Source organism: Folsomia candida, unplaced genomic scaffold (genome assembly GCF_002217175.1).
Source record: "Folsomia candida strain VU population unplaced genomic scaffold, ASM221717v1 Fcan01_Sc011, whole genome shotgun sequence".
Classification (NCBI taxonomy): Eukaryota; Metazoa; Arthropoda; class Collembola; order Entomobryomorpha; family Isotomidae; genus Folsomia; species Folsomia candida.
The window spans coordinates 3,623,967-3,650,031 of NW_019091203.1; the positions used below are offsets into that span (position 1 = coordinate 3,623,967).

The window sequence follows — 26,065 nt, forward strand, 5'->3', positions numbered from 1 at the left end:
GTGCAACAAAAACGGCAGGCAATTGCACCATTAGTGCAGCATTAGCGACCCTCCGGGATACATAATTTTGAAAACTTTGTCAAAATTGTATGATCATTTCTCCCGGATATTCTGCACTATTGGTACGTTTTGCATCCCATCCCCCAATTATTTCGCATCATTTTGTGTTACCGATTGTTAGATATCAACTGTGCTATTTATTTACTAACAAATTCGATTCTGTTTGTTCAATGCCAATGGTGCGCCTAACATATTCAATCATTGTCAAGGGGGTTTTTAAGTAGCATCAATTCATGCAAACAACTCGTTAACAGACAGACGGACAGACAGACAGACGGACGGACAAGAGGAATTCAATAGCTCCCGTGCTACGCAGGGTGAGCTAATAATGCCTTGGTTATAACTTAGCACCAAAGGTGCGGAGTAACTCGACAAACATACTTTTACAATTCTGCACCAATGGTGCAGAATAAACGAGTAAGATGTGCATATATAATGATTTTCTATAACTTTATACCAAAGGTGCCGAATAATCGCGCAAAATATACAAGTATTAAAGTTATACAATTTTTGCACCATTGATGCAGAATAATCGAACAAATACATATCGTATTGTCATATAATTTTGCACCAATGGTACAGGATAACCAGAAAGAGTAGGTATATAAAATGATATATTTTTGCACCAAGGGTGCAGAATAAGGAGCCAAAATAAATATCTAATTTTGACATAATTTTGGTTTTCCTCCGGAGCCTTGAACTCGTGGTGTTAAATTTTTAACACCACCTTTCATCCAGTTTTTCAGAACTATTGGTGCATGTTGCATCGATTCTCCCAATTACTTAGCGTCATTTTTGATAACCGGTTGTTTGATACTAACGGTGCTACTTATTACAATATTGGAGTACTTTCTCCATCAACTTTCCCAATTGAATCGCACCATTTACGTTCGGATTTTTCAATACCAATGGTGGGACTAAGTTATTCAATTATGGACATGGGGATTATTAATTAGCATCAATTGATGCAAAAAACTCGTGAACACACGGACGGACGGACAGACGGACAGACAGACGGACAAGAGGAATTCAATAGCTCCCATGCTACGCAGGGTGAGCTAATAAAATAGTCGAGATTTTGGGTAAACAGTTTTGGAGAAGGACCCGAGCTAATCAGCTGCCGCGGAATTTTAAAAAACTAGTGAACTTATTTGGAAAATTAATGGTAAAATTTTGTTGAAAATAAATTTTTATAACTTGTTTGTGTCCCCTATCGCAGAACTATTTTTTCTACAAGGTACAACTGGCAAAATAATAAAATCACTGCGGTTTGATTGGTTAAAAAAATTTTCAAGTTCAGCTTCGATTATGAGGAGAACCTTTTTACAAAACTGATGAGATTTGGTAACAACTGATTTATAGGAGTGTAACCACTTATCAAAATTTTGTCAAAAGTACTTGCCAACATACAATTTGTATCTTGGACAAAAACAACGTTTGGGATTTTTAGCATGAAAGTCTTAAAATGTGGGGGCCTTAAAAGTGGATGAGTCGCGTGCGCGAGCGCATTCCATTTGGGCTAATTTAAATTTGGACTACAAAACGGACTTAAAAGATAAGCATGAGCCAAAAGTGGTTTTATATAGTGAAAAGCATGCTAAGTCGTTTGATAATAGTCACAAAGACAATTTCTTTACTAGGGCCTAAGAAAAAAATCTTTTGTTCGACGCCATTTTATTAGAACAGCAGTTTGGAAAGTTATTTTACAGCACCCTCCAACTCTGAGGACCCTGGAGGGGACATTTTTGAAGCTATCCAAATACAACTTTGCAGACATATTTTTGAGGATATTATCTTGCTTGCCTACGAAAATCAGCTCAAAATTCGAAGTTGCACCAGAGATATTCAAGTGCAAAGTCGTATAAAGCATGTCGATTCACCTTTTGTACTAAATCCAGATCAGGCTTTACTCTTTTTCAAGTTAATGTTGCTCCAGATTTAGTTTAGTTTATGTAGATACTCAACAAAATTATGTAACACAAAGCTCGCGATTTTCTAGATTCCACGCCTCGGTTACATATGTATCACTTTGCATAATGCATTCTGCATAAAAAATTATCCCGGAACGTATATTTTTAACCTAAACAGTCACTTTGCATATTTACAAGGTCATTTTGCACAAAAGAATTTTGCACATTGCCTTGTAAACAAGTACATCAGTATGTACATACTACACCTTCAAATTTTAACCTATTTAACAATTATGTAAATGATAATGTTCGGGATCATTAAAGTTTGAACAATTATGTACGGTTACGGAAAAGGGATTATGCAATTTGACCCCATATCATTTTTAAGTGTGGGACGCTGATGATCTGTAAAAAAACTAGTCTGTACTCGATGGCACCATTGTATGATTCCCTAATCAATTCCAGGAATCTTATGACCGGTACTTATCTTTCTAAGAATGTACATAAGATTTAAGATACCTTTTATGTATGTATGTAAATAAGAAAATACTACAAATCGTGAACCGGTTTTACATAACAATAAGTTGCGCAGAAATTACGACCAGCATCTAATTTAAGTCAAATATGTAATCTTGTTCATATGTTCATATGTTCAGTTTTTCGAGAGAATCTCAATCGCAACCAGTTTACAGACTATTTTTTTAAGAGCTTATCAAACTGAATCACTGCAGCTTTAGTTAAAAATAAGTAAACGAGCATATTTTTTTCAGAATTAGATTTTACAGAAATAAACAGCAGAAATTTCAATTTGCATGTTTTTTCTTTAAATCTAGGTATCGCTTACATTTAAAAATCATAGCTTAATAATCCATTAAAAGTCAATTTTCCTCACAGATTTGCTTATAACAAGACATTAAAAACTAAAAACTTATCTCACATAAAAAACCCGTCTTTAATAGTACTACTGCGCTCCATATTTTATTCATCTGTGGCATGTATGTAAATATATAGCTCGTAAACCAACGAAATTAATATCCTTGTTTGATCTCAGGTCAGCACATAAATGATGCAAAAATTCAGTTACTCAAAACGTTAAGTATTTATTTAGCCCATCTCAACAATAAATATTTTTATGAGTATGAATGACCCGAAATTGGTAGCTTTGCTTCTTGAATTTCAGGTCAAGACAATGCGTATTTTTCCCAATCAATCAGCAGCATTCGATTAAGAAGATTTAAGATTTTGACAAAACTTTTGGAACATAATTTTAAAATTGTATCGTTAAGCAAGCAAATGGTTCGGAAGGTAAATTCCAAATTAGATATAATAGTTTCCTAGTTTTCGTAAAAGTGATTCGTTTAGATGAACTGTTAAGACAATTCTGTAATCTGTGATTTTTTTGATTTATAAATTTATAAATTATTCATTAACAAGTGACATACAAGTACAGTTTGAAAAATTATAACATTATTGCTTGAGTGGCAAAATTTCCGAGTCATACTTTTCAAAAAATCAGTGTGGGCTTAAAAAGAGATTCTAAATATCACACATAATGCTCACGGTGAGTTTTCTCAATTCTATAAAAATAAAAACACGAATAGGTAATAAAATAGAGATGATTTTGGGTTAATTGTTGATTTCTGGTTAATAGTGTATCAAAAATTTAGTGAGATAGTGTACTTATTTACAGGGTGGTTTCAATATTTCTCTACAACGGACGTTTTTCCGTGTTAAAATCCACTAAATCTCCATTAGTTATGGACTGGTCGGTGAAGTTAAGTGTCAGAGTTCCCCCTATTGGTTTAACCAGTTAACAGTTAATTTTGCGTACATAAAAATCATAAAAATTGGCAAATTGGATTAGCTTTCTAAAACCGAAAACGGAATTTGATTATCTCTTTTCGTTAGAAAATGACAGCACAAAATATAGAGGAGGTGGAAAAATTAGTTTGCCACTCGTGCAAAAAAGTCATTTTCTTGGATCGGGAAAAGGCTCGTGACCACCCCTCTTTTCCAGGGATGCACCGGACAAAATTCATCATATACTATACAGATATAAGGATCGTGAAAATGCAAAATATAAAATTTGGCCTTGCCGACCTGTCCGCCAGAAGACCAAAACACTGACCAGAAACATGAAAAAACAGAAAACCCGAACAGATCGGTAAGGGTTGCACCAAGACAACTACAAATTTCAAAAACCTACCTGCGCAATATCATAGCCAATAAGATGGGCTTCAAAAATTACAACATTTTAACCGGGCTAAAATACAATGAAGATAAAAAAACCGGAGCTAAAGCAATTTGTCCAAAACTTGTTGAGAAAATGTTTAAATCGACTCCCCGAAGTTTGTCGTCGTGGATGATGAAAACTACGGTTCCGACGACCTCTGAGCTTCAATCGTGTAAAGTTCTACTCATGTAGAAGTAAAAATGACGTTCGTTCGAAATCTAAATTCAGAGCCAAGCAAAATTCCCAATGAAATACAGAAAATGGCTGGCGATCGACAAAAATGGGAGCATCTGCAATCCATCGGTTGACACCACGAATATGAACTTTGGGCTTTATTTGAAAGAGTGTGTCATCCAAAGATTGATCCCCCCTATCAGAAAAAAAATATTTTTCCTTCTGGCCTGACATGGATACGTGGTAGAATGCCAAAATAGTGACAGGGTATATTCGAGGGGAAAAAGTTGATTTCATCAAGAAAAAGGACAACGCTCCAAACGTACCTCAGTGTAGGCCCATGCAAAGATTTTGGGCACTAATTAAGAAACAATGTACTCAGAAAAAATGGACACCAAAAAAGTTCGAAAAATTTCGATACGTTATGGAGAAAATCATCATAGAAATTGATGAAACGAGTGGCAAAGCCCTCATGAGAGGTCCTCGACAAAGTCATCTCTCCATCGGTACGGAAGGGGCATTTAAACAACTGAAGGATTAAAAAACCTCGGTCTAGTCATCGTTGATATTCCACAAAAGTTTCGTTAGATTTGATTCGTGCATTCATTTTTTGTACGTTAAAATAGCTTGACACTTAACTTCACCGACCAGTCCATATAAGATTTTGGATAGAGATTTTTATTAATCTTAATATCCAAGCTGATGGAACACGGATGACAAAATTCTGAAAATATTGAATTTCAGAGACAAAATTTCGGTAACTAATGGAAATTTACGAATTTCCATTGTAGCGTGACATTTAAACCACCCTGTACAGAATGTATATAATCTATAATTAATCCATTTTACATAATGCGTAATTTTATCCCAATTCTAGCTCGTGCTTCTCGTCTACTTGCTCTCGAGCAGTTTGGGATCTCCACTTCCCTCCGGATCAACCGATCAGATAAGAATTTCTACCCCTCCTTATGGGAAACAGGGTGATTTAATTGATTCACAAAATTATTTAGTAATCAATTCAAGGGTGGAACAGCTTATCGCACGCAATTTAGCAGAAGAAATATTTTCAATTAATTATTAAATATTGCTCCTGATCAATATAAAAAATGTCATGCGATGTTTCCGTGAACGATGAATATATAAAAAATTGTTCCGTAGACATGCGTGTGCCTTCTGATGCATTCTCCGAGCCCATGCATGCACAATAATTTTATAAAAATACTTACTTGTAATTTAAATTCCTTCAGATCTTGAAGCAAATGAGGACGCCTTAAATAATTTGGTACTAACTGAACCCTCATTTTTTTAATAATGATAAAAACTTAATCGGATTTATATATCCAGAAAACAAGAGTTCAACCCGAGTTCATCCTTCAGAGTAGAACGGATCTGAGAAAATCCCGACAGATGAGCAACATGCCATTCATCATATATGGCGGATGGTTAGTACAGACGGTTATTGCCTAAATGAAACTAATTGCTTTATTCTGTAAAGTATATGTAAATTACTCTGGATATAAATATATGTACATCTCTAAATGCACGCTATAGATAGCGTGCAAATCGCTCTCAAATATTAAGTACTTAATAATTTTTTCTCCCACTCTTTTACAGCTCTCCGTACAATGGTTTCGCACAAGCCGGGTTACAGACACGAGCAAGTCAACCATTTAACCCCCTGCAGCTCGCAACGTTTTTCGCGAACCTTCCACCGCAGCTTCAAAATCTGATAAGATTATTAGCAGTTTCTGCACCAACTCTGCTACAATATGCGGGACGTTAGAAGAAAATATCCACACGCCTCTAAATGCTACCCAGATTAAGCAATTTGGAATCGAACCATGTTCAAACCAGATTATATTTTAACCTCCACAATTTGAAAGATTACAATAAATTATTATATGCCTTAAAAAACTCTACAGATTAATCACTGCTCCATTCATAAACACCAGTTTGTGACTGAAAAAGTTTGTGAATCTCTGAAAACCACAGTTAAAGTGAATGTTACCCTCGGAAAAAAAGTAATGTTACCATTTTGACGTGTAAATGCACTCTGAATTCGTTATTGAGTAAACTGTACTCTAAATCCAGAGTATCGTTAACTCAATAAAGAGCAAAGTTTACTCTGGGTTTAGAATAATTTATTTAATTAAAAACAGGCTTAATTGCTTAAAAGTCAATAAGAATCTTCGAGTATGGCCCTTCTTTACATACATACATCTGCGGCACGATTACTGATATGTATGTACATAGATGCAAAAAAATATACAAAGCTTTCTAAATAATAAAAATCATCCATTTTTTCAGAACAGTTTGTGACATTTCATATGTATTTCAAATGTTAAATTGTTACGTATGAATTGTACCAGTCACGTTTCATGCCTCATAATGCGGAACTTATATCCTACATATCTGTGCATATTTCATGAATAACAAATTTATATATACGGGCGCAATTTTGTTTCATTTTACTCTGCATGTAAATTATCGATTTTGGGCCACTTGCATTCAAAAATTCGACAAGTAGCTATACATTTTACAAGTACTTAGGTATATATGTATATGCCCTCTTAAAAATAAGCTATTTTCCGTCTAATTTTTTTTATTACATCTTCCCAATTTTAAGAAATCAATATATTTTAAAAATATTCTTCTTAAAGGATGTCCACATCCGCAGCAACACAAACGTCGATGTGTAAGTCATCCGAGTGCATAATATAGGCACGGAATTCCACTCTTTGTCCTGATAAGATATCGTTCGGAACAATGGAATATTTCGCTGTGTATACGAATCCAGGCTGCACCGAGGAATTTGGCAACTCCGTGTCGATAATCACCATGCAAAATCCAGCACTCATGCAAATCTCGATTTTTAACATGAGCGAGGGTGCTGCCATACCTGCAAAAAAATTCGATAAAATTTTTGTACATTATAGCACCGGTTTGTCACCGAGTATCTTGTAAATTTTGGTAAATAGCTTTCGGTAAAATATATAACCTAAAATGAAAATCTGCATGAAAATCGTAAAGAAACTCCAGTCACCATTTTTCATAATTTTTTGTATCAAAATATTCAGGCATTTCACGCAGACGTTGGTATAGATATAACATAATAAAATTCGTAAATTGTTGTAAAAATTCGTAAAATGCGTAAAATTCGTAAATTAATTCGTGTAATCTAACAAATTTTAGTAAACTTGCTCAAATCAATTTTTATTTTGCAAAAGGATGTAAAAGTATTTTACAAAACGCAAGGATCATAAAAGTTACAAATGTTAATCATCTAATCTAAGTTAAAATGTGCAAACAATGGGAAATCCCGGTAAAGTTAACATATATGTAAATATGTAAGTGTCTTGGCTTACTTGGCATAAAATCGTTTTCACAATTGTAAATTTTTCCCGGTACAAGTTGGCAAATTCCTTCACAGTCGCTAATCCTAAGCTGAATTTGAGTCGCTAGCCCCCCACACCTTCGGACTGGGTCGACCACACCCAACGCCGAGCTTCGAGTTGACCCAGTTTTTCTTTCAATTTCCACATGACCATTCGCCACCGTGGCGAAGATGGCAAGCCGGACGAAAATCGTGTTCATTTTTCACTTTTCTTATTCAAAATTAATGGAAAGATTGAAAATTAGGACTGGCTAAAAGGCTGGAACGTATAAAATAACTGAGCAAGGTTGTGGGAAGGCTGGCGATTTTATACCGAATTTTTTATACATACGTCCAAACGATACGAATTATTTGTTAATCTTCCATCGATCAAAAATAGAATATGCTGAAGCGACCAGGTGTCGGCGTGGGACTTTGCTCTCGAAACGCACTATCATTAAACGTGCACACCATACTTCCAGGATTATCAGAACGCAGTGTTGAGATAAGTGTGTTCAATTTTTAATTTGCATTCTTCACAGCGTGGCAGGTATTTATTTATATGCAGGGAAGAATCATAAGCAAGAAAGGTTAGACGTTAAAAACACAACAAAAGTGTAAAAAATACCAATGGGGGTGCAAACAATGTTGAAACAAGATTATTTTTTTACCATATTTGTTTAAAAGACCAACTCCCTAGAAACAACGTTTATATGCAAAAAATTCAGTGTGTTTAGGACGCCAGAATTTCGTCAAGACGCGCAACTGCTGCCGCAAGAACAGATTCCACTGGAAAACCGAGCGTCTTTTAGCGAAGGGATACTTTTTAATTGTTTTTTAATTAAAAATTCAACTAGGTGTAATAAAAATGTGTGCTGCTCGCAGAACGTCTGGCAGTCTAGAAATAAAGACACTGTCCTGCACAACTACGCTGCCGAACCTTGGTTAATTGCGAGCTAATCATGTCCCCAATACGTCAGCCTTCAGGTTATTCTCTTGATAACGTTTGTATTGTTCTGGACCATAAAAATAAACCAGTTTACATATTTATCTACTCTTCCAAAGTTTGTTTAAATTGAGGAATTAGTCCCATCATAAGTCCAACCACGATTAAGATTTTGTCACCGTGTTTGAAAAGTCAATGAGTAACAATAATGTACATAAACCGAAATTTCGAACGACAGAAAAAATTTGATTTTGTTAAGATTTGCACATTTTGTAGAGTTGGTTTTTGTGATTGTAAGACTACCAATAATTTGGTTTAACTCCGCCCCTTACCCGAGGGGGAGGGGTTCAAAGTCGCAAAAACTGTGAACGGGGACACAGGAGAACATATCGAGATGCTACTTTCACCAAAAGATTCCAAATTTTTTTCTCTACGACCGAATCGAGCGTTTTTGGAAATTTAAAAAAATTCAAAAATAACATCGAAAAATTTATACGTTTTGGGGTCCGGGACCACCTCTTGATGGTTTTGAGACCAAAATATGTCACCATGGATATTTGCAATAACCTCACTACATGGTACAGTAACCATTTATGATCCATCTTAATGTAACCATGCTAATGTAAGTTGTTTTTTGAAACAATCTAATTTATACACACTCTAATAAAACCAGTGCTAAAATAAGTAATACGAAGCGGTATTCATGCCGATACAAAGGTATTGCTAAATTATATATTTATTGCCAATCGATGTGGTTTTCCTGGCAATTATTTGTGTATAAGACTTATCGTAGGTTGGAAACGGGGTACAATTTTGAGAATATTCAGGCTTATGTTAAATAGGTAAAATTAATATTTAGATAATTAGCTGAGGTAAAATGTTGAACATACAAAAAAGGCCGTTAGAATTTGAAGATTAGTTGCGCGAAAGCTTGAGCTTGGCGTGGTTGTACGTTGAGAAGTTGGGATCGGGGACGGGGCGGGAGTGGTGGTCGTTGTTCTCGGAGGTCGTCTGGAAGTTGTCGTTGGAGTAGTTGAGCCGGTTTGAGTAGTTGCTTCGCTCGTAGTAGTAGAATCTACTGGAGTAGTAGAATCGCTTGGAGGACTTGATTCGCTTGGAGTAGTTAAGTCGTCTGGGGTAGTTGAGTCATCCGGAGTAGTTGAGTCGTTTGAAGTAGTTGAGTCGTCTGGGGTAGTTAAATCGCTTGGAGTAGTTGAGTCGTCTGGGGTAGTTAAATCGCTTGGAGTTGTTGAATCGTCTGGAGTAGTTGAGTCGTTAGTTGTTGTTGTAGTTGGTGTAGTGGCAGTTGATGTAGTGGTAGTTGGTGTGGTTGTTGTTGGTGTAGTTGTTATTGGTGTCGTTGTAGTTGGCGTAGTTGTAGTTGTTGTAGTTGGTGTGGTTGTAGTTGGTGTAGTTGTTGTTGGTGTAGTTGTTGTTGGTGTGGTTGTTGTTGGTGTAGTTGGTGTAGTTGTTGTTGCTGTGGTGGTAGTTGGTGTAGTGGTAGTTGGTGTGGTTGTAGTTGGGGTAGTTGTAGTTGGTGTGGTTGTAGTTGGTGTGGTTGTAGTTGGTGTGGTTGTAGTTGGTGTGGTTGTAGTTGGTGTGGTTGTAGTTGGGGTAGTTGTAGTTGGTGTGGTTGTAGTTGGTGTGGTTGTAGTTGGTGTGGTTGTTGTTGGTGTGGTTGTAGTTGGTGTGGTTGTAGTTGGTGTGGTTGTAGTTGGGGTAGTTGTAGTTGGTGTGGTTGTAGTTGGTGTGGTTGTAGTTGGTGTGGTTGTAGTTGGTGTGGTTGCAGTTGGTGTGGTTGTAGTTGGTGTGGTTGCAGTTGGTGTGGTTGTAGTTGGTGTGGTTGTAGTTGGTGTGGTTGTAGTTGGTGTGGTTGTACTTGCTTCCGTTATTGTCGTCCCCTCGCAATTCCTTTGTCGATTCCTGCTTACCAAAAAATCGATATTTGTAGATCCCTTTCTACCGTCGTGATATATAAGTCCATCCGAACTTCCGTACGCCCAGATCACATGATTTTCGCCCGCCTAAAATATTCCCACCAAAATAAATTCTGCCAAAAACCACTGCTGCAAATTATCTCACATTTAGCATTAACAACTCACAACTATATCAATGTCCTCTTCTTCGTCACACGTGTCCAGAAGCCGAAAAAACGTAACAATTGTCCTTCCTAGGGATTCCCTACCTTCCTTTAGCGTCCAGTCTTGATGATCATCAATTTTCGGCTCAAGTCTAAGGTCCGTCGCGAACCGATCCTTTTAAAGTTAAATTGTTTACAAAACTCACAAGTAAAATTTTGCATTCAAATCAATTGAAGCAGGGGGTATATTACTTTTAAACATTTTCATTTAATAACGACCCAATCAAATATTATGTGTTCCCAAGCTTTCAGACCTGTCTCGGAAGCTGTGGGGGACATTTCGAGGTATTAAACTTGTAGCACATGAATGCCAGAGGTTAATTTAACATGGTGAGATGATAACGACTTCGGATAACGTAGGGAACGTTGTTCTGCTCCCTCACGCTATCGTGCTAATTGTAGCGTACTTCTCAAAAATTTCAAAATATTTGTACCCATTCTATAATTATTGTGGAGGGTCACCAAAATTACATCAATCCCTTTTCGTTTTCATCTCGGTTTTTGGTAAATAAATATTTCGTTAATATGTGGGATTTTTAAAAATTAATGTTAAATACATATCCGCCATCTGAAATCTAAGTTGAAGTTCGTACCGAGAAATATGTCGTCCCATTCGGGTGAATCCCGGTAATAACGATATCTGACCCAAGCTTGCCACCGTCGGGGGAAATTCCAAGTCCTATATATCCCAGGGTGTATATGTCCAACTCAAACTCGATGGTGTCGTCAGTAACCGTCCATCTTAGCATGACGTTCGGTCCATCGAGTTGAACCTCACCTTGGACAGAATTCGTCTCATTTCCGAAATTCGCCCCATTTCCGGTTGAAAAAAGTGACACAAGACTAACTAAACTGATTACGAAATATATCTTCTTTGACTCCATTGGTCTTAATTAAACCCTAATTTATTTGCAATTAAGATACTTCACCCTGCTACCGATTGGTGACGAATAATCGGCTTGAAATGGGGTTATGTACAGATGCACCCAACCTTGTTATCTTAGAACGAAATGACGGAAAAGTTTTGGAATTTGATACGTGATCAAGTTGGACAATGCATTCTGACCTCATCCCCAGGATCAATCACGGCTCGCATCTTGCCAAAATCAATTAATTGCCTGTCAATCAATATACATATTGACTCGTTATCAAGCATGAAAAACCTTTCCGTTCTGCACTCTGAGCAGAACATGAAACAAATTAAAAGATAACACGTTTACCCACTATGCAGAAATAGTTTGCATGTGCAGTTACTCATTCGAAGTGGTGACGTATTTACAACTAAAAAACAATTATACAATTTTTCACATGCAGAAGATGATCTGCACAAACTTAATTTGTAAATATGCGCATCTAACAGAGTTTGCATCGCATGAAATTCTAGTAAAATCTTGAGAAGAAATTTAATGTTGAGTTTCGTAAAATCTCACAATAAAAAAAATCCTGCATGTTTCAATGCAAAAATAAATACATTAGTATGATGAATTATTTAACCAATGTGCATCATAAACATGTGTAAACACAAAATGAATGTTTTTTCTTTTATACATACAGAAGCACAAATATGTTAATTAGTTTGATAAGAAATAAACATGATTCGATCTCACCTTACATAAGTTCTATTCAATACTCCAAATCAAACGATAATTACTTATTATGCTCTCATCAAGCCATGTAATTCCAATATCTGAGTCGGATAATGAGAGGACCTTGCAAAAAGTATGTCGTCATTTTAAGAAACGTTTACACGGTCCTTGCCACGTTCACTATGCAACAGATCAACTTTGGTACGGAGATTAAATTTCTACCAAACAAGATCGCGTCCCCAGTCTCTTGCAAGTGTAAAATTATGTAACTGCGAGTGAGTCACACTTTGTGATGCAACATCACTTAATTGAGCGAATCAATGTTTATATAAACTAAATATCAGAACCAAGAATTGTGCAGTGGTGTGTGTTACCAGTTGAACTTGGCGCTTGATTACACACGTGTCTCACATTGTCCAAGCTAATGTCACCTAGCGGCAGGTGGGGCACTATGTTACATTTTTCGTTTCTAGAGGGCGTTTTTCGCTAAAGTGTCAAAACGTGTCCAAAACGTTGACGAACACGATAACAGCGAAACACACCCTTTAGATCTGCCGAGACTTGATCAAATGAACGGGCACACCCCCTAAACTTGACATTTGACCTGTGACCTGGGCACACCCACCAGACTTCACATTTGACCTGTGACCTTGGCACACCCACTAGATTTGACATTTGACCTGTGACCTTGGCACACCCACTAGATTTGACATTTGACCTGTGACCTTGGCACACACCCCTGGACTTGACATTTGACCTGCGACCTGCGTACAACCCATAAAGTTGACACTTTACAGAGTTGACACTTGACCTGTGACCTGGGCACACCCACTACACTTGACCTGTGACGTCGGCACACCCGCTACACTTGACCTGTGACCCGGGCACACCCGCTACACTTGACCTGTGACCTCGGCACAGCCGCTACACTTGACCTGTGACGTGGGCACACCCACTAGATTTGACATTTCACCTGTGACCTGGGCACACCCACTAGATTTGACATTTCACCTGTGACCTGGGCACACCCACTAGATTTGACATTTCACCTGTGACCTGGGCACATCCACTATACTTGACCTGTGACCTCTGTGCCCCACGGTAAAGTTGACACTTGACCTGTGCCTTACTAATTTTAATTACCTACCAGCGCCACCTATCGGATGTTGGCTGTTTTTCAGGGCTAGAGGGCGGGCTTTTGGTTTAAGTGCCTAAACGTACTTAAAACGTTAGAACAATGCCATACTTCAGAGTTGTGACCTAACGTTTTTCGTGGTAACCCCCTTTAGAGTCGTGACCTAACGTTTTTCGACGTCACCCCCTTTAGAGTCGTGACCTAACATTTTTCGTGGACACCACCTTTAGAATCGTAACTGAACGTTTTTCGTGGTCACCCCCTTTAGAGTCGGGACCTAACGTTTTTCGTGGTCACCCCTTTTAGAGTCGCGACCTAACGTTTTTCGTGGTCACCCCCTTTAGAGTCGTGACCTAACGTTTTTCGAGGTCATCCCCCTTTAGAGTCGAGACTGAACGTTTTTCGTGGCCACCCCCTTTAGAGTCGTGACCTAATGTTTTTCGTGGTCAACCCATAGAGTCGTGACCGGACGTTTTTCGTGGTCACCCCCTTTAGAGTCGTAACTAAACGAATTTCGTGGTCACACCGATAGAGTCGTGACTGAACGTTTTTCGTGGCCACCCCCTTTAGAGTCGTGACTGAACGTTTTTCGTGGCCACCCCCTTTAGAGTCGTGACTGAACGTTTTTCGTGGCCACCCTCTTTAGAGTCGCAACTGAACGTTTTTCGTGGCCACCCCCTTTAGAGTCGTGACTGAACGTTTTTCGTGGCCACCCCCTTTAGAGTCGTGACTGAACGTTTTTCGTGGCCACCCCCTTTAGAGTCGTGAAGAACGTTTTTCGTGGCCACCCCCTTTAGAGTTGTGACTGAACGTTTTTCGTGGCCACCCCCTTTAGAGTCGTGACTAAACGTTTTTCGTGGTCACACTCAATTACAGTCGTGACAACGTTTTTCGTGGTCACGCCCATGGGGTCGTGAGTGAACGTTTTTCGTAATAAAATAATAAAATCGTTTTGCTTAGAGCCCGCACTGCGGGCTTAAGAGACTAGTTTCTGCATAATGGGGAAATGTGCTATCTTTTAATTCGTTTCACGTTCTGGCCAACAAACGTCATAGTGCAGAAGGGAAAAGATGTCCCACACTTGAAAACAAATTATGCATGTTGTTTAACAGGCAATTAATTGATTTTGCCGTGATTTATCCAAGTCGATGTGGAAATGAGGTCAGCAAGCATTGTCCAACTTGCATATGGATCAAACCCCAAAAGTTGTGTATGCCATGGTTACAAGATAACCAGATTGGGTGCATACATAAATATGTATGACTATTTCAATTATTAATCACCAATTGGTAGCAGAGTGAAAAGCGTGTCTTCCTTAATTGAAAGTTAATTTAATAGTGTTTAATAAAACAGGATGGAGTCACATAACACATATTTCTTAGCCTGTTTGGTTATTTTTGTGTCGTATTATTCCTTCGGAAATGGGGTGAATTTGGAAAACGATAAGAATTCCGTCCACGGTGAGGTCCAGTTAGGTCCGAACGTAAATCTAAAGTGGACGATTGTTAACGACGTCACAATCGAGTTTGACATGAATGTGTATACTTTGGGATATGTCGGGCTGGGCATTTCCCCCGATGGTAATATGAACGGGTCGGATATTTTTATAGCTGGAGTGAATGCATCCGGGGGGAATTATTCATCGGTAAGAAGGTCTACTAACAATGCGTAGGTGTGAAGTGATTATCTCCGATTTAGAGATAAATAACCTTAAATTGATAGAGACTCAAATTTTGGGTTTCCCTGATAGCGCCTGTTGCCCCTTTTCACATAATTAAATTTGATGCCAAAATTTGATAGTTTTAGAACAAATTTCTGCAATTTTATTCGCAACAAGTTTTATCAATGCTTACATTTAGTTTTTATTGCTAGGATCGTTTCGCGACGGGGAGAGAAACGCCTAAAATTGATGACCGCCAGGACTGGATACTTCTGGAGGCAAGGGAATCTGCAGGTCGAACAATTGTCAAATTTTCACGACTTTTAGAAACATGCGACTATGAGGAGGATATTCCAATTGTGGTGGGAATTTTAATGTCATAGAAATCAATCAAATTAGCTTTCGGGCAAATTAAAATTTTGAGGGAACGATATAGGCAGGGGAAAACCGCGTGATATGGGCGTTCGGAAATTCCGATTCAATTGCATACCATGATAACAATAATAGGGGATCTGCAAGTGTTGATTTTCTGATGGACAGAAATCGGCAAAGCAATTGCGAAACTACAACGACAACGGAAGCAACTACACCAACCACAACTACACCAACTACAACTACACCAACTACAACTACACCAACTACAACTACACCAACTACAACTACACCAACTACAACTACACCAACTACAACTACACCAACTACAACTACACCAACTACAACTACACCAACTACAACTACACCAACTACAACTACACCAACTACAACTACACCAACAACAACTACACCAACTACAACTGCACCAACTACAACGACACCAACTACAACTACACCAACCACAACTACACCAACTACAATAACTACGACTTCTTCGACGACGACTACCACCACCACGACCACTGCTAACCCCTGCCAATCCGGTAGCGATAGACACTCTTAGAAAATTATGTCACCCATTTGAAAAGTAAATGCGTTATTTCTAAATTAAGGAAATTTTACTAAATCCAGAGTATGTAACGTTAATTTGATAAAGAGCAAAGTTTTCTGGACTTTTAACAGTTTACTTAATCTAGTATCCAGAGTGCATTTATTTTTCATGATGGTAACACCATTTCTACGATTGTATATTTATAAAGGTAAATTTTTGAAAAAAAACTATTAAAATTTACAAATTTCTAGGTTCTCTAAGCGACGGTCTGAACAACTTTCTTCGCTAGGCGTTCTTCAATTATGACGAGTTTTTAATAAGTAATCGCCTTGATCCTTCTCCTCCAATTATTGCTCCCACTAATGTCAATATAAACACGTCTTTCCTTCAAATTTCGGGACAGCTAAGGTAAAAAAACCCATTAACAGTTTTAAGATTTTTTTAAATCATGAGATTTTGTAATAAGCAAATGATCTAGAAATTCTGTAGGCGCCGGAATGTCGAATGAGTTACAAGTTTACGAAATATCCTCGGACCTTGCAGCCCTACAGTTCAGGTTTGCAATATTGTTGAGACAGCTGGAATTACGAGGTTAGAAAAATTAGCTTGATACTTAAATATTAGCGTTGAATTCGATACCTCATCATCAAGATGATCAAAGTTAACACATTTTTAGTAATTTCTCTGGAAACATATTTCCAAATTCTATACCACAAATTTGTAGTCAGTAATTGAATCAGAGAATGCGAATTCGTTTTTTAATTAAGGGCAGCTAGGTCCGATAAGTTCCAATTATGTTAAGGCTTCTTATACTCAAGATCTCCTACACACCTAAAAAAAGTATCAAATCTAGAGTGCATATTTTCAAAAAATTGGTAACGATCTGTCCAACAAATCCGTCAATTGTCATAATTTTTAAATAAATTCAGAGACGAGAAAGTATTAAAAACATGCTGATTTTGTCGATGAGTCCTCGCGTCCTACTTTAAAAGGAAACTTATCAAATGATTATAATGTTCTGCAGGAATCTACAATTTGTCCGGCACTGTGATCTCCCTTTACCCCGTATTCGGCTCTGGTGCCTGGTCTCTACCCGATTTTGCCTTGGAAATCGACCTAAACCTCGTCGGTTTTGCCATTGAGGATGGTTACATTAACATGGAACGATTCGAGTTCCGAAACATAACGTTAATTCCGAACTATTCGAATTCTCAAATTTCCCTGGAAGACTTGGTAATTGATGAGGGCGCGGAAAATCTAGGCAAAGACGTTTTCGACGCTTTGACTCAGCTGATTCCAAAAGCGTTGGAAGAGGCGGGTGCACATTCCGTGTTGAAGTCGGTCATGGACTATCTGCGATTCTTGTTTACGGTGAGAAACAAATTCAGTAACAAATTATTACCCCGTTTTGTTAAATTCATAATAATTTGTGACCGATAAGGTCTGAATTTTCCATTTGATTTGAACCTTGCAATTGTGATTAAGTCTTAATATCTTTTCGCACAAAGTTATCAATGCCATATTTGGTGATAAATTATTACCGAGTCTATCATATTCTTTTCATGCACTGCATTTATTACATTGGAGTCTTAATTTTAAGAACAAAATAATATAATCTTGTCTAATTTTTTCAGGTTACCCCGTTGACTGAAATTATTGGGACAACACCACCTCCGTGTCGATTGGGGGATATTGCTCCACAAAATTGATGCATTAATTCCTTCTATACTTAAAACAATTCAGTGTCTATGTCATAAATTCCTGCAAAATGTATAGCTTCTGATAATTGTGATGGAAATAAATTCAATCCAGTTATAATCAAAGTTCATAAATTAGTTAATATCAAATTTGCCTATTTTACCCTATTAGTTAATACAAAATTTACCAAATGTAATTTAGTTGCTAAATTGCATTTATCAGAATTACATCTTTTTACAGTAACTCGCGAAATTTACATGTGTATACATCTGATAAAAATAAATCAATAAACATTTTTTGTTCTCCTCTTATTTGTTTTGTTTAAACAAATAAGTTTTGTTTAAAATTTTCTTGTTTTTGGTTTTTTGATAATGCATAACAGCCAGAACGAAACAAAAATAAACAATCCCGTCACTAATGAGGACACACGATCAGCAAAGGATTTCTCAATTGTGTGACATCACCCAGAATTTTTAATGACAACTTGTCCTGTTTAATTTCTTGTTTTCGCACGGTAAAGGAAAAGCTCAAGGATATTTCACAGATTGGATAGTAGATTTTAGACCTATTTAAAATTAATTAGCCGTTTGATTTCCTGATAACCACTGTTCGAATATATGTATGTGTGTTACTAGTAATTAACTTAGTTACTTTCCAGTAATTATAGAGTGGGCATTGCAAAAGTGAAACTTATCAAGAATTAATTGCGAGCAACCATTTCACAAGATAAGTAAATTAAATTATAGAATTGTGCGATTTTTAATATACTGTGAGCTAGAAAGAAAATCCAGGCTTATCCGCGAAACTGTTAACATAATAAAATGTTCGTACTATTAATAATTTGAAGCATTAATAAATAAATATGACATCGGACTTGATTCGTAAAATACTTGGTGAGTATTTGTTTACTATTTACATATTTATTTATGTAGAAATTAAAGAATTTTTTGGAAATTAAAGTGTTATGTTATTGAATATATGGTAGTTTGGTAGGTATGGAAATAAGTATGTTCATACGAATAAGTATACCTATTCATATGACTCTACCGGTATTGACAAGTACTCCGATAAAGTAAATGCCCAGTATTACAATTTTTGCATTTTTAATTTTAATATCAAGCGGTAGAAACTTTAATACCAAGAATTCAATAATTGCTTTAACTATACCAGTTTATTTGTACAGACAGAGTTTTACCCGACATAGAGAAGTCCTTTAATAACTGGGACTACTTAGAAAATCCGACGATAGAACCGTTCGAATTTGAGGCAGGGCTGGACCCCACGATTGAAAAGGGGAAAATATGGAACGCGTTTCCTTTTTATTTTCAAATCGTGATTTCCTATGTTGTCACGATTCACTTGATTCGATGGATTATGCGTGACCGCGAGCCATTCCAGCTTCTTGGGCCCTTAACCACGTGGAACTTTGGGATGGCGGCGTTCTCAGCGATCGCTTTTATTCGTACTGTCCCAGAATTGGTTCAAGTCCTCGGTGGGGATGAAGGATTTCATCGCTCCGTTTGTGCCAGGTACATACATGCTGGATTGTGGAAAATTAAACGAACATTGTACATTTCCTACTAATATTTGGAACCGGTCAATATGTATTTACACTTTGAATAAATCATTACAGCGCATTTATGTACTGCTGGATCTGCTCAGAGAGTTGGAATCTATCGCCGATTTACGTTAGCCGAATGTGCCGAATCGCATAAGGTTATCTAATTATTTAATACGAATTTTTTTTATTTTGGCGTAAAAAGCATTCAATTGTGCGTCTGAAATTTGGGAAATTGAATAGGTTTCACGCCAAAATAAAAAAATTCGGCTCATTCGGCAAATGCAAATCGGCGATGGATTCCAACTCTCTCAGCAGATCCAACAGTATGTACCAAAGGTGTGAAACCACGGAATACGGATGTGTTATACCTTCGTACATATGTTTATTTCAGGGATTCGTTAAACCCAAGTTCCATTTTTTGGATAAAGCTCGGTCTCTGGTCGAAAGTGGTGGAGTTTGGGGACACAATATTTATCGTTTTGAGGAAGAGACGGCTCATATTTTTACACTGGTAAAATCCTAAATTCATGTAATTAAGTAATTATCCATCCATATTAATGAGTATAAAATAGAGTATTTTATTCCGAGGTACCACCAAGGAGCGACATTTCTTTTCGTGGCATTTTCAATACTTCAAGGAGAACCAGTTCTACGATATTACGGAACGATTAACGCCTTAATACACACGTGAGGAAATAATTTATACTTTGCACGTACATAATGCGTGAAATGAGTATGGTACACTCTTAAAAATAATATGACCCTTTTGAAACGTAGGAATACAGTCTTAATTCTGTACGCTCTTAGAAATGGGGTTACATACGATTATAACCACAACGTAGACGTATGTGACTCTCCCGCCGTGGTTATGAGTTTGTCACCAATTGGTTATAAATTTAAATATTACCTTGGGTGATAATTTAATACCAAGTCGGTGAAACGTTATAATTAGCGGGTGACAATTGTAACCACTCAATGGCAAATTTATAACCACGGCGGTAGAGTCACATACGTTTACTTTTTGGTTATAATCGTAACCCCATTTCTAAGAGTGTACTCTGTCAAGTTAGATCTTAGCGCGTTATTAAGTTAACGTTACCCAGCACTTTTCGTAATATCGTAGAATTTAGATAGCATTTACGTTTCAAAATGGTAACATTATTTTTAAGAGTGTTGAAGTTTGACGATCATACAAGTTACACAATGCCTGCTATCTTTTTTTATTTCGTTACAGAATCATGTACACATATTTCGCAATTTCGGTATGGATATTAAATCAATTTTTTGTACTTTTAATTTATGTAAGAGTAACAAATTGATCTTCGTATTTAGACTTTGGGTTACAAACCTCTCAAGTTCATGTCGATGGGGTTAACACTTTTGCAAATCTGTCAGTTCGTGGTTGCCATTGGCATTAATGTTTACGCCGTTGGTGTAAAATGTAAGTAACAAAATTTCATAAAAATTCAGGTGGTTTTTAGTTTTAAGTGAGTAATTTGTTGATATTTTCCTCTCTTCAAAGGGACCGGTGATCCCTGCGCAGTCTCCAACGAAAGCAGTTTGGTCACCTTATTTATGTTTATTTCATATTTGTTTCTCTTTTCGCATTTCTTTTACAAGTCGTACTTCCCCAACGAAAAGAAAGCGGTCCGATGAAAAATATTCAATGAGTTAAATTTCAGTCGTGAATAAAATCAAGATTTTTTCCCACGTAAATGTATGTAAATTTAAATAACTGAAATATTTGTCTTAAATAATAGATTTACTATTTAGAACTGCAATAATTGTCCATAATTCCAATTATGTTACAGATTAAAAATTTTACTCATAAAACAATCCCATCCTCATCCCCAACCCTCTTCAGTTCCAAATTTCCGTCATTTTTAACCGTGAACAATTTTCTTTTCAATAATTCCTCCACCTTAGAAAAAGAAAGTGTTTCTCCTCCTTCAAGCTGCACAAGTTGACAAGCCTTTTCCCGGACCGAATCAAATTTCGTAGATCTCCACCCACTAAACTCTATACTTTCTCGGAAATATAAAATCTCATGGAATCCCTCGATTTCCACATAATATTTAAATATCTCCCCTAAAACCTTGACCGCGTCGTCCTCCTTGCCCGGTAAATCTTTTTCTAAACACAACATGAAAATTATTGTGGCCAAATTAACCGAGAATTTACTACTTTCACCAACATCTCCAATCCCAATTTTGTTAAAATAACCCAAAATCTTGTCAAACTGCTCAACCATATTTTCCTTGGTTGCGAAGGGCGTCGAAAATTTTGCCTTCATTCGAATTTTCATTAGAGCTCGTAGTAAATTAAGACATTTAATTGCACAATCTTTTTCCCAATGCTGATTCATTAAACCCACGCAAGCTTCCCTGATTCCGATTTCAACTCCTCTAAGAGAAATTTTTCCAATGGGGTACGCCGATAAAAAATTTTCTCCGAGACTAACCAGCCTACCACGACCTTCATAATGGGTTGAAAATTCCCTTATTAATGTTTTCAAGAGGTGAGTGGCAAGTCCGAAATTTTCTTCGTCTTCAGTACCACAAGTAAGTACATGTGCCACGATGCCAATGGAAAGGTCAAAAAGTGTCTCAATCTCGTAAATATGACTGCCTAATTGCAACATTTCTGCTAATAGGTGCACAACTGATTTTAAAGTAGCTTTATCTTTTGCATGGGTAAGAAAATTGTGCAGTAGTTGACCCCGATAAGGCACAGTTATCGGGGAGAGGAAGAGGTGAACTAGGACCCCACCGCCCAGATGGGGGTAAATGGGAGAAAAGTTTTCCATAATTTGTGGCATAATTAATTCCCCAGTTTGTTCTAGACATAGTTTAACGTGACCAAGTGTTGTAAGCTGATTACTATTGGGTAAATTAGTAAGATTAGGGTCCCATATGAAGTAGCCGTTCTCATTAATTATTATGACACCATTCTCTCCATTTTTCTTCACGATTTTATCCAACATTTCATCCAACTCGGGGTGATTTCCGTACATCGCTAAACCTATGAAAAAGGGGGTCCAATCGTCCACATTTTTAGTGTAAATATCTAAACTACTATAAGCTGAGGAGTCAATAGATCCTTCAAGTTTTAAGTTTGCCAACGCACAACACTGATTTACTTCTGATTTTACATAATTTCTGTAAAATCTTGGGATTATTCCGGCCTCAAATAATTCATTTGTTTGTTCTACCATCTCTTGTAGAATCTTTATATAGCGTTTTCTAAGACCATTGATATCTTGTACGCGACCTTTTGAATTTTCCAGAAACTTAACATACGTTCCTCTCAACTCTTCAAAAAATTCTTGCTGGGTGTTATGAGACTTGATAAATATTAACAGAAGTAGGTTTAAGATAAGGTCCAACTTATTTCCTGAGATGAACAAAGAGCTTGCAAACCACTTTGGCCACTTATCGAACAACCACAATTTCCACAAGAATAAACCTTGGGAAACTGAAGGAAAGTTAAATTTCACAATTGCCTCTAGTTTATTTAGGAGTTCGTCCATTTCCGGGATTCCTCTCAAACTCATACTTATCATTATGCACAGGAATATAACCACAACAATTATTTGGTTTGGTTGGTGAATGTCTTGATATTTAAACCAGTGTGAAATTACCATTTCACCAATTTCTAAAATGGTTTTGTACTCGTCCGCTCGCAAAATTGGGAGAAAAGAGAATATCACAAAGTCTACGTCCCTAATGCAGTCGTCAATTTCATTTATTTCTAACAGTATCCAATATTTAATTAAATCCTTGTCAGATTGCGAGATGGTGGAACCTTGCTCAAAAACGAATTTCGAAACTAGAGGGCAACAATGTTCAAGCAAGAATTTGGACAGATTATTATTGGACTTTTCTATCTTCTCTTTCTTTTCTATAAGGAAATTACGCAGAGTTATGAATGGTTTGATCGACCTTGAAATGTCATTATAAACATTGTAAACAATCTCATAACACTTAATCGTAATTATTGCTAGGTTCTCTTCACCATGCCCGCCACTAATTAGATCTTGTTGCAACTGCCTAAACTTATCTTGTGCCCAGGCCCTACAAGCGAACCTATTTGAGTCCTCGTTCAGAGGGGGAAGCTCCCAACTTCCTCCAAGATTTATGGTGAATTCAATAAATTCTTGGACATATTTTACTCTAAGGTCATCCTCTTTTGCTAGCCACTCCCATAAGGTGCGAAACAGTATTTCTGGCATCCCCCCAAATTCGTCTATGCCACCTGATTTTTTTGCGAGATCCAATAGTTGCACGAGGACATTACCAAATTCCTCTTTTTCTGCGGAAATAAATTCCATTTTAATGATTTCGTTTAGCAGTGGATATATTTCAAGAGATTGGCCACTGTAGGAACCCCTGTCGACTATTACTGAGCAAATGTTAAACTCGGATACATTGTATTGGAATTTATCGAAATCCATTTCCTCCTCTAACTGGAGACCAAGGGTTTTGTTGCAGATTTCAGATAAAATGGATGTGTCCCCTTTGCCTCTGGGGAAGGCGAAAGATAGGACTTGCAAAATTTTGTATTCCCAATCCTCCAAGTCTACGTAACGTTCCTTAATATCTTGCCATTGCGACTGGAATGATTTTCGTCTTCCACCCTTAAACTTTAGGAGAGTTCTCATATCATATTTTAGAAAGGTAATTGCCTCATTCAAACTTATCGGATCTGAAGTTAGTAATAAAGAGTTTATGTAGTCACAGAGCCTTCTAATAAACCCAGGAATGTTGAAGGTTAATTTGGCAACCTCTTCAATATTAGTTGAATGTTTATCCAAGTCCAAATTGAGCGTGGAAAGCCAATCTTTTACCAATAAGGTAGAGGAATACAAGTCCAGTGCTTCTAACTTTATAATTTTAGAAGATACTGACTCAAGAGAGTCAGGTGGATTGAATTTTGTAACCAAAATAAATTTTAAAAGTCTATTATTGTCAGAATTGAGTAATTTTTCGACTAATTCTGATGCCTCAATAGTGTAAAAAATATCATGGAATATGAAAAGTATTGGTACAGTACTATCTCTTCTGCGTAGATCTGTTATAACTAATTTTAACAAAGTTAAATCTATCTGATCATGGCTGTTGTCAAAATCTAAATTATTGAATTCAATTCCTAAGAATGAAACTAAAGTTTTTAAACTAGTTGAAATTGATTGATAATCTAACCAAACGATGTGCATTTCTCCTTTCGATTTACGGGCACAATATGACGCGAATTCCGTTACGCCAATGCTCATAGGACCACTTAACCACATTATGGAAGTTGAGGGTTCGTGTTGCAGGAAGTTCTCGAGGTCTTGAACCTGTTCAGTGCGCCCACGCAGGACAAAGGTGGTTGGAGGCGGAACGTTATAAAAAATCAGACGAGCTTCCTTCCTTTCCTTGGCAAGCAGGGCGGAGAATTTGTCTGAAATATAGAAAAACTTTCTCAAATATGTGAAGGTTACACACATAATATGACGATGTGATGAAATGAAATTTTAAAATTGCTAATTCATTTGACATTTTGCCAAAATAGCCTTCCTCAAAAATCAATTCACCAAGTTTTTAAATAGTGCAAAAAATTGGGTTTACATGTACGATACACAAGTTGTGTTTTGCATGACCTTATGAAGTTGATACTAATTTAGAAATCTAAGGACACTTAATAGGAGGGAGATTATAAATCTATGATGGAGTTATGTCATTGTAAGCACTATACAATTCTAACTTATTACCCAGATTTTCAAGATATCCCAGCGCTATTCCCGCTGTAAATCTTTCATCTTTATCAAAGGCCGTCATCCTATTGACGATTTCAATTTCCAGATTAAGAACCTCTGATGAGAACTCATCCACAAGATTTGACAATTTTCCAACTTGCAACCGATAAAACAAGTTGTTTAAGATTCTCTGGACTTCTTTTGGAGTCGTCTCTCCATAAATACCCCCTTCATAGTTGACGATAATTTCTAGGAAAACCAAGCCCATGGAGAAGACATCAGTTTTAGTGTCATAGTATCCATCTTCCTTCAACATTTCGGGACTTTTATATCTAGCAGTTCCAAGGGCTACTGTGCTGACACGACTTTTGTCCTCCCGAAGCACCCTACCCAACCCGAAATCCCCCAATTTCATGGTGATATCCCCAGCAGTAGAACAGTTGAGGAAGATATTTGCGGGCTTAATATCCCGATGGACGACTCCTTTAGGGGGATGGTTATGTATGAGGGACAAAGCCTGGAGTAATTGGTGAATTATTTTAAGGTGTTGGGATGGTGAGGGGAAGTTAAAAGTGGATGCATAGCCTTGAATTTTGTCCCTTTTCAGCCAGTCGTCTAAAGTTAAGTGACACAGCTCCATTTTGATAAATAACCAATTTTTTGTTGGTGGAGGTGTCTGCCCAGATGAGAAATCGGGATTGGCAGTTTTAAATGACTTGTCGAGTTCTTCCTCATTTCCAGCGTGTTTCCCTTCAACCCAGTCGTCATATAGTTTGACTACAAATTCTGTTGGATTTTGACCTTGACTCGAATCCTGGAAGGACAAATTAATTATAATTTTTAGAAAGATTGAATTTTCCACGTGTTGAAGACTATCTGACTTTAGAACAAAAATTTCCATAGGATTGTATTTTTCCTCTGTGGACA

The 26,065-nt window shown here is 37.1% G+C and overlaps 4 protein-coding genes across 7 annotated transcripts; 3 read left to right on the forward strand and 1 right to left on the reverse strand.

Annotated features, from left to right (window-relative positions):
* Positions 1-3,144: 3,144 nt before the first annotated feature.
* On the forward strand, positions 3,145-6,527 carry LOC110855091. 2 transcript variants are annotated; one of them, XM_022103515.2, is made up of 5 exons: positions 3,145-3,275; positions 5,255-5,357; positions 5,625-5,659; positions 5,722-5,819; positions 5,992-6,527. In XM_022103515.2, exons 1-5 carry the CDS (start codon positions 3,264-3,266, stop codon positions 6,158-6,160), a joined length of 417 nt encoding a protein of 138 aa, XP_021959207.1. In that variant the 5' UTR covers positions 3,145-3,263; the 3' UTR covers positions 6,161-6,527. The 2 variants fall into 2 exon arrangements, with proteins under 2 accessions (XP_021959207.1, XP_021959208.1); XM_022103516.2 differs by lacking the exon at positions 3,145-3,275 and adding an exon at positions 3,285-3,531.
* A 432-nt stretch (positions 6,528-6,959) lies between these two features.
* LOC110855049 lies at positions 6,960-8,126 on the reverse strand. Its single transcript, XM_022103483.2, has 2 exons — positions 7,743-8,126; positions 6,960-7,276 (listed from the first exon to the last, which is right to left on the reverse strand). The coding sequence occupies exons 1-2, from the start codon at positions 7,969-7,971 to the stop codon at positions 7,032-7,034; spliced, it is 474 nt and encodes a 157-aa protein (XP_021959175.1). The 5' UTR covers positions 7,972-8,126; the 3' UTR covers positions 6,960-7,031.
* A 7,872-nt stretch (positions 8,127-15,998) lies between these two features.
* LOC118436946 lies at positions 15,999-18,104 on the forward strand. Of its 3 annotated transcripts, none has more exons than XM_035855666.1 (5): positions 15,999-16,134; positions 16,394-16,550; positions 16,621-16,733; positions 17,167-17,513; positions 17,777-18,104. In XM_035855666.1, the coding sequence occupies exons 3-5, from the start codon at positions 16,640-16,642 to the stop codon at positions 17,849-17,851; spliced, it is 516 nt and encodes a 171-aa protein (XP_035711559.1). In that variant the 5' UTR covers positions 15,999-16,134; positions 16,394-16,550; positions 16,621-16,639; the 3' UTR covers positions 17,852-18,104. The 3 variants fall into 3 exon arrangements, with proteins under 3 accessions (XP_035711559.1, XP_035711560.1, XP_035711558.1); XM_035855667.1 differs by having other exon boundaries at positions 16,632-16,733; XM_035855665.1 differs by having other exon boundaries at positions 16,394-16,733.
* Positions 18,105-18,702: 598 nt separating this feature from the next.
* On the forward strand, positions 18,703-21,057 carry LOC110854868 (putative fatty acid elongation protein 4). Its single transcript, XM_022103295.2, has 5 exons — positions 18,703-18,733; positions 19,024-19,369; positions 20,636-20,663; positions 20,734-20,842; positions 20,924-21,057. Exons 1-5 carry the CDS (start codon positions 18,703-18,705, stop codon positions 21,055-21,057), a joined length of 648 nt encoding a protein of 215 aa, XP_021958987.2.
* Positions 21,058-26,065: the final 5,008 nt, after the last annotated feature.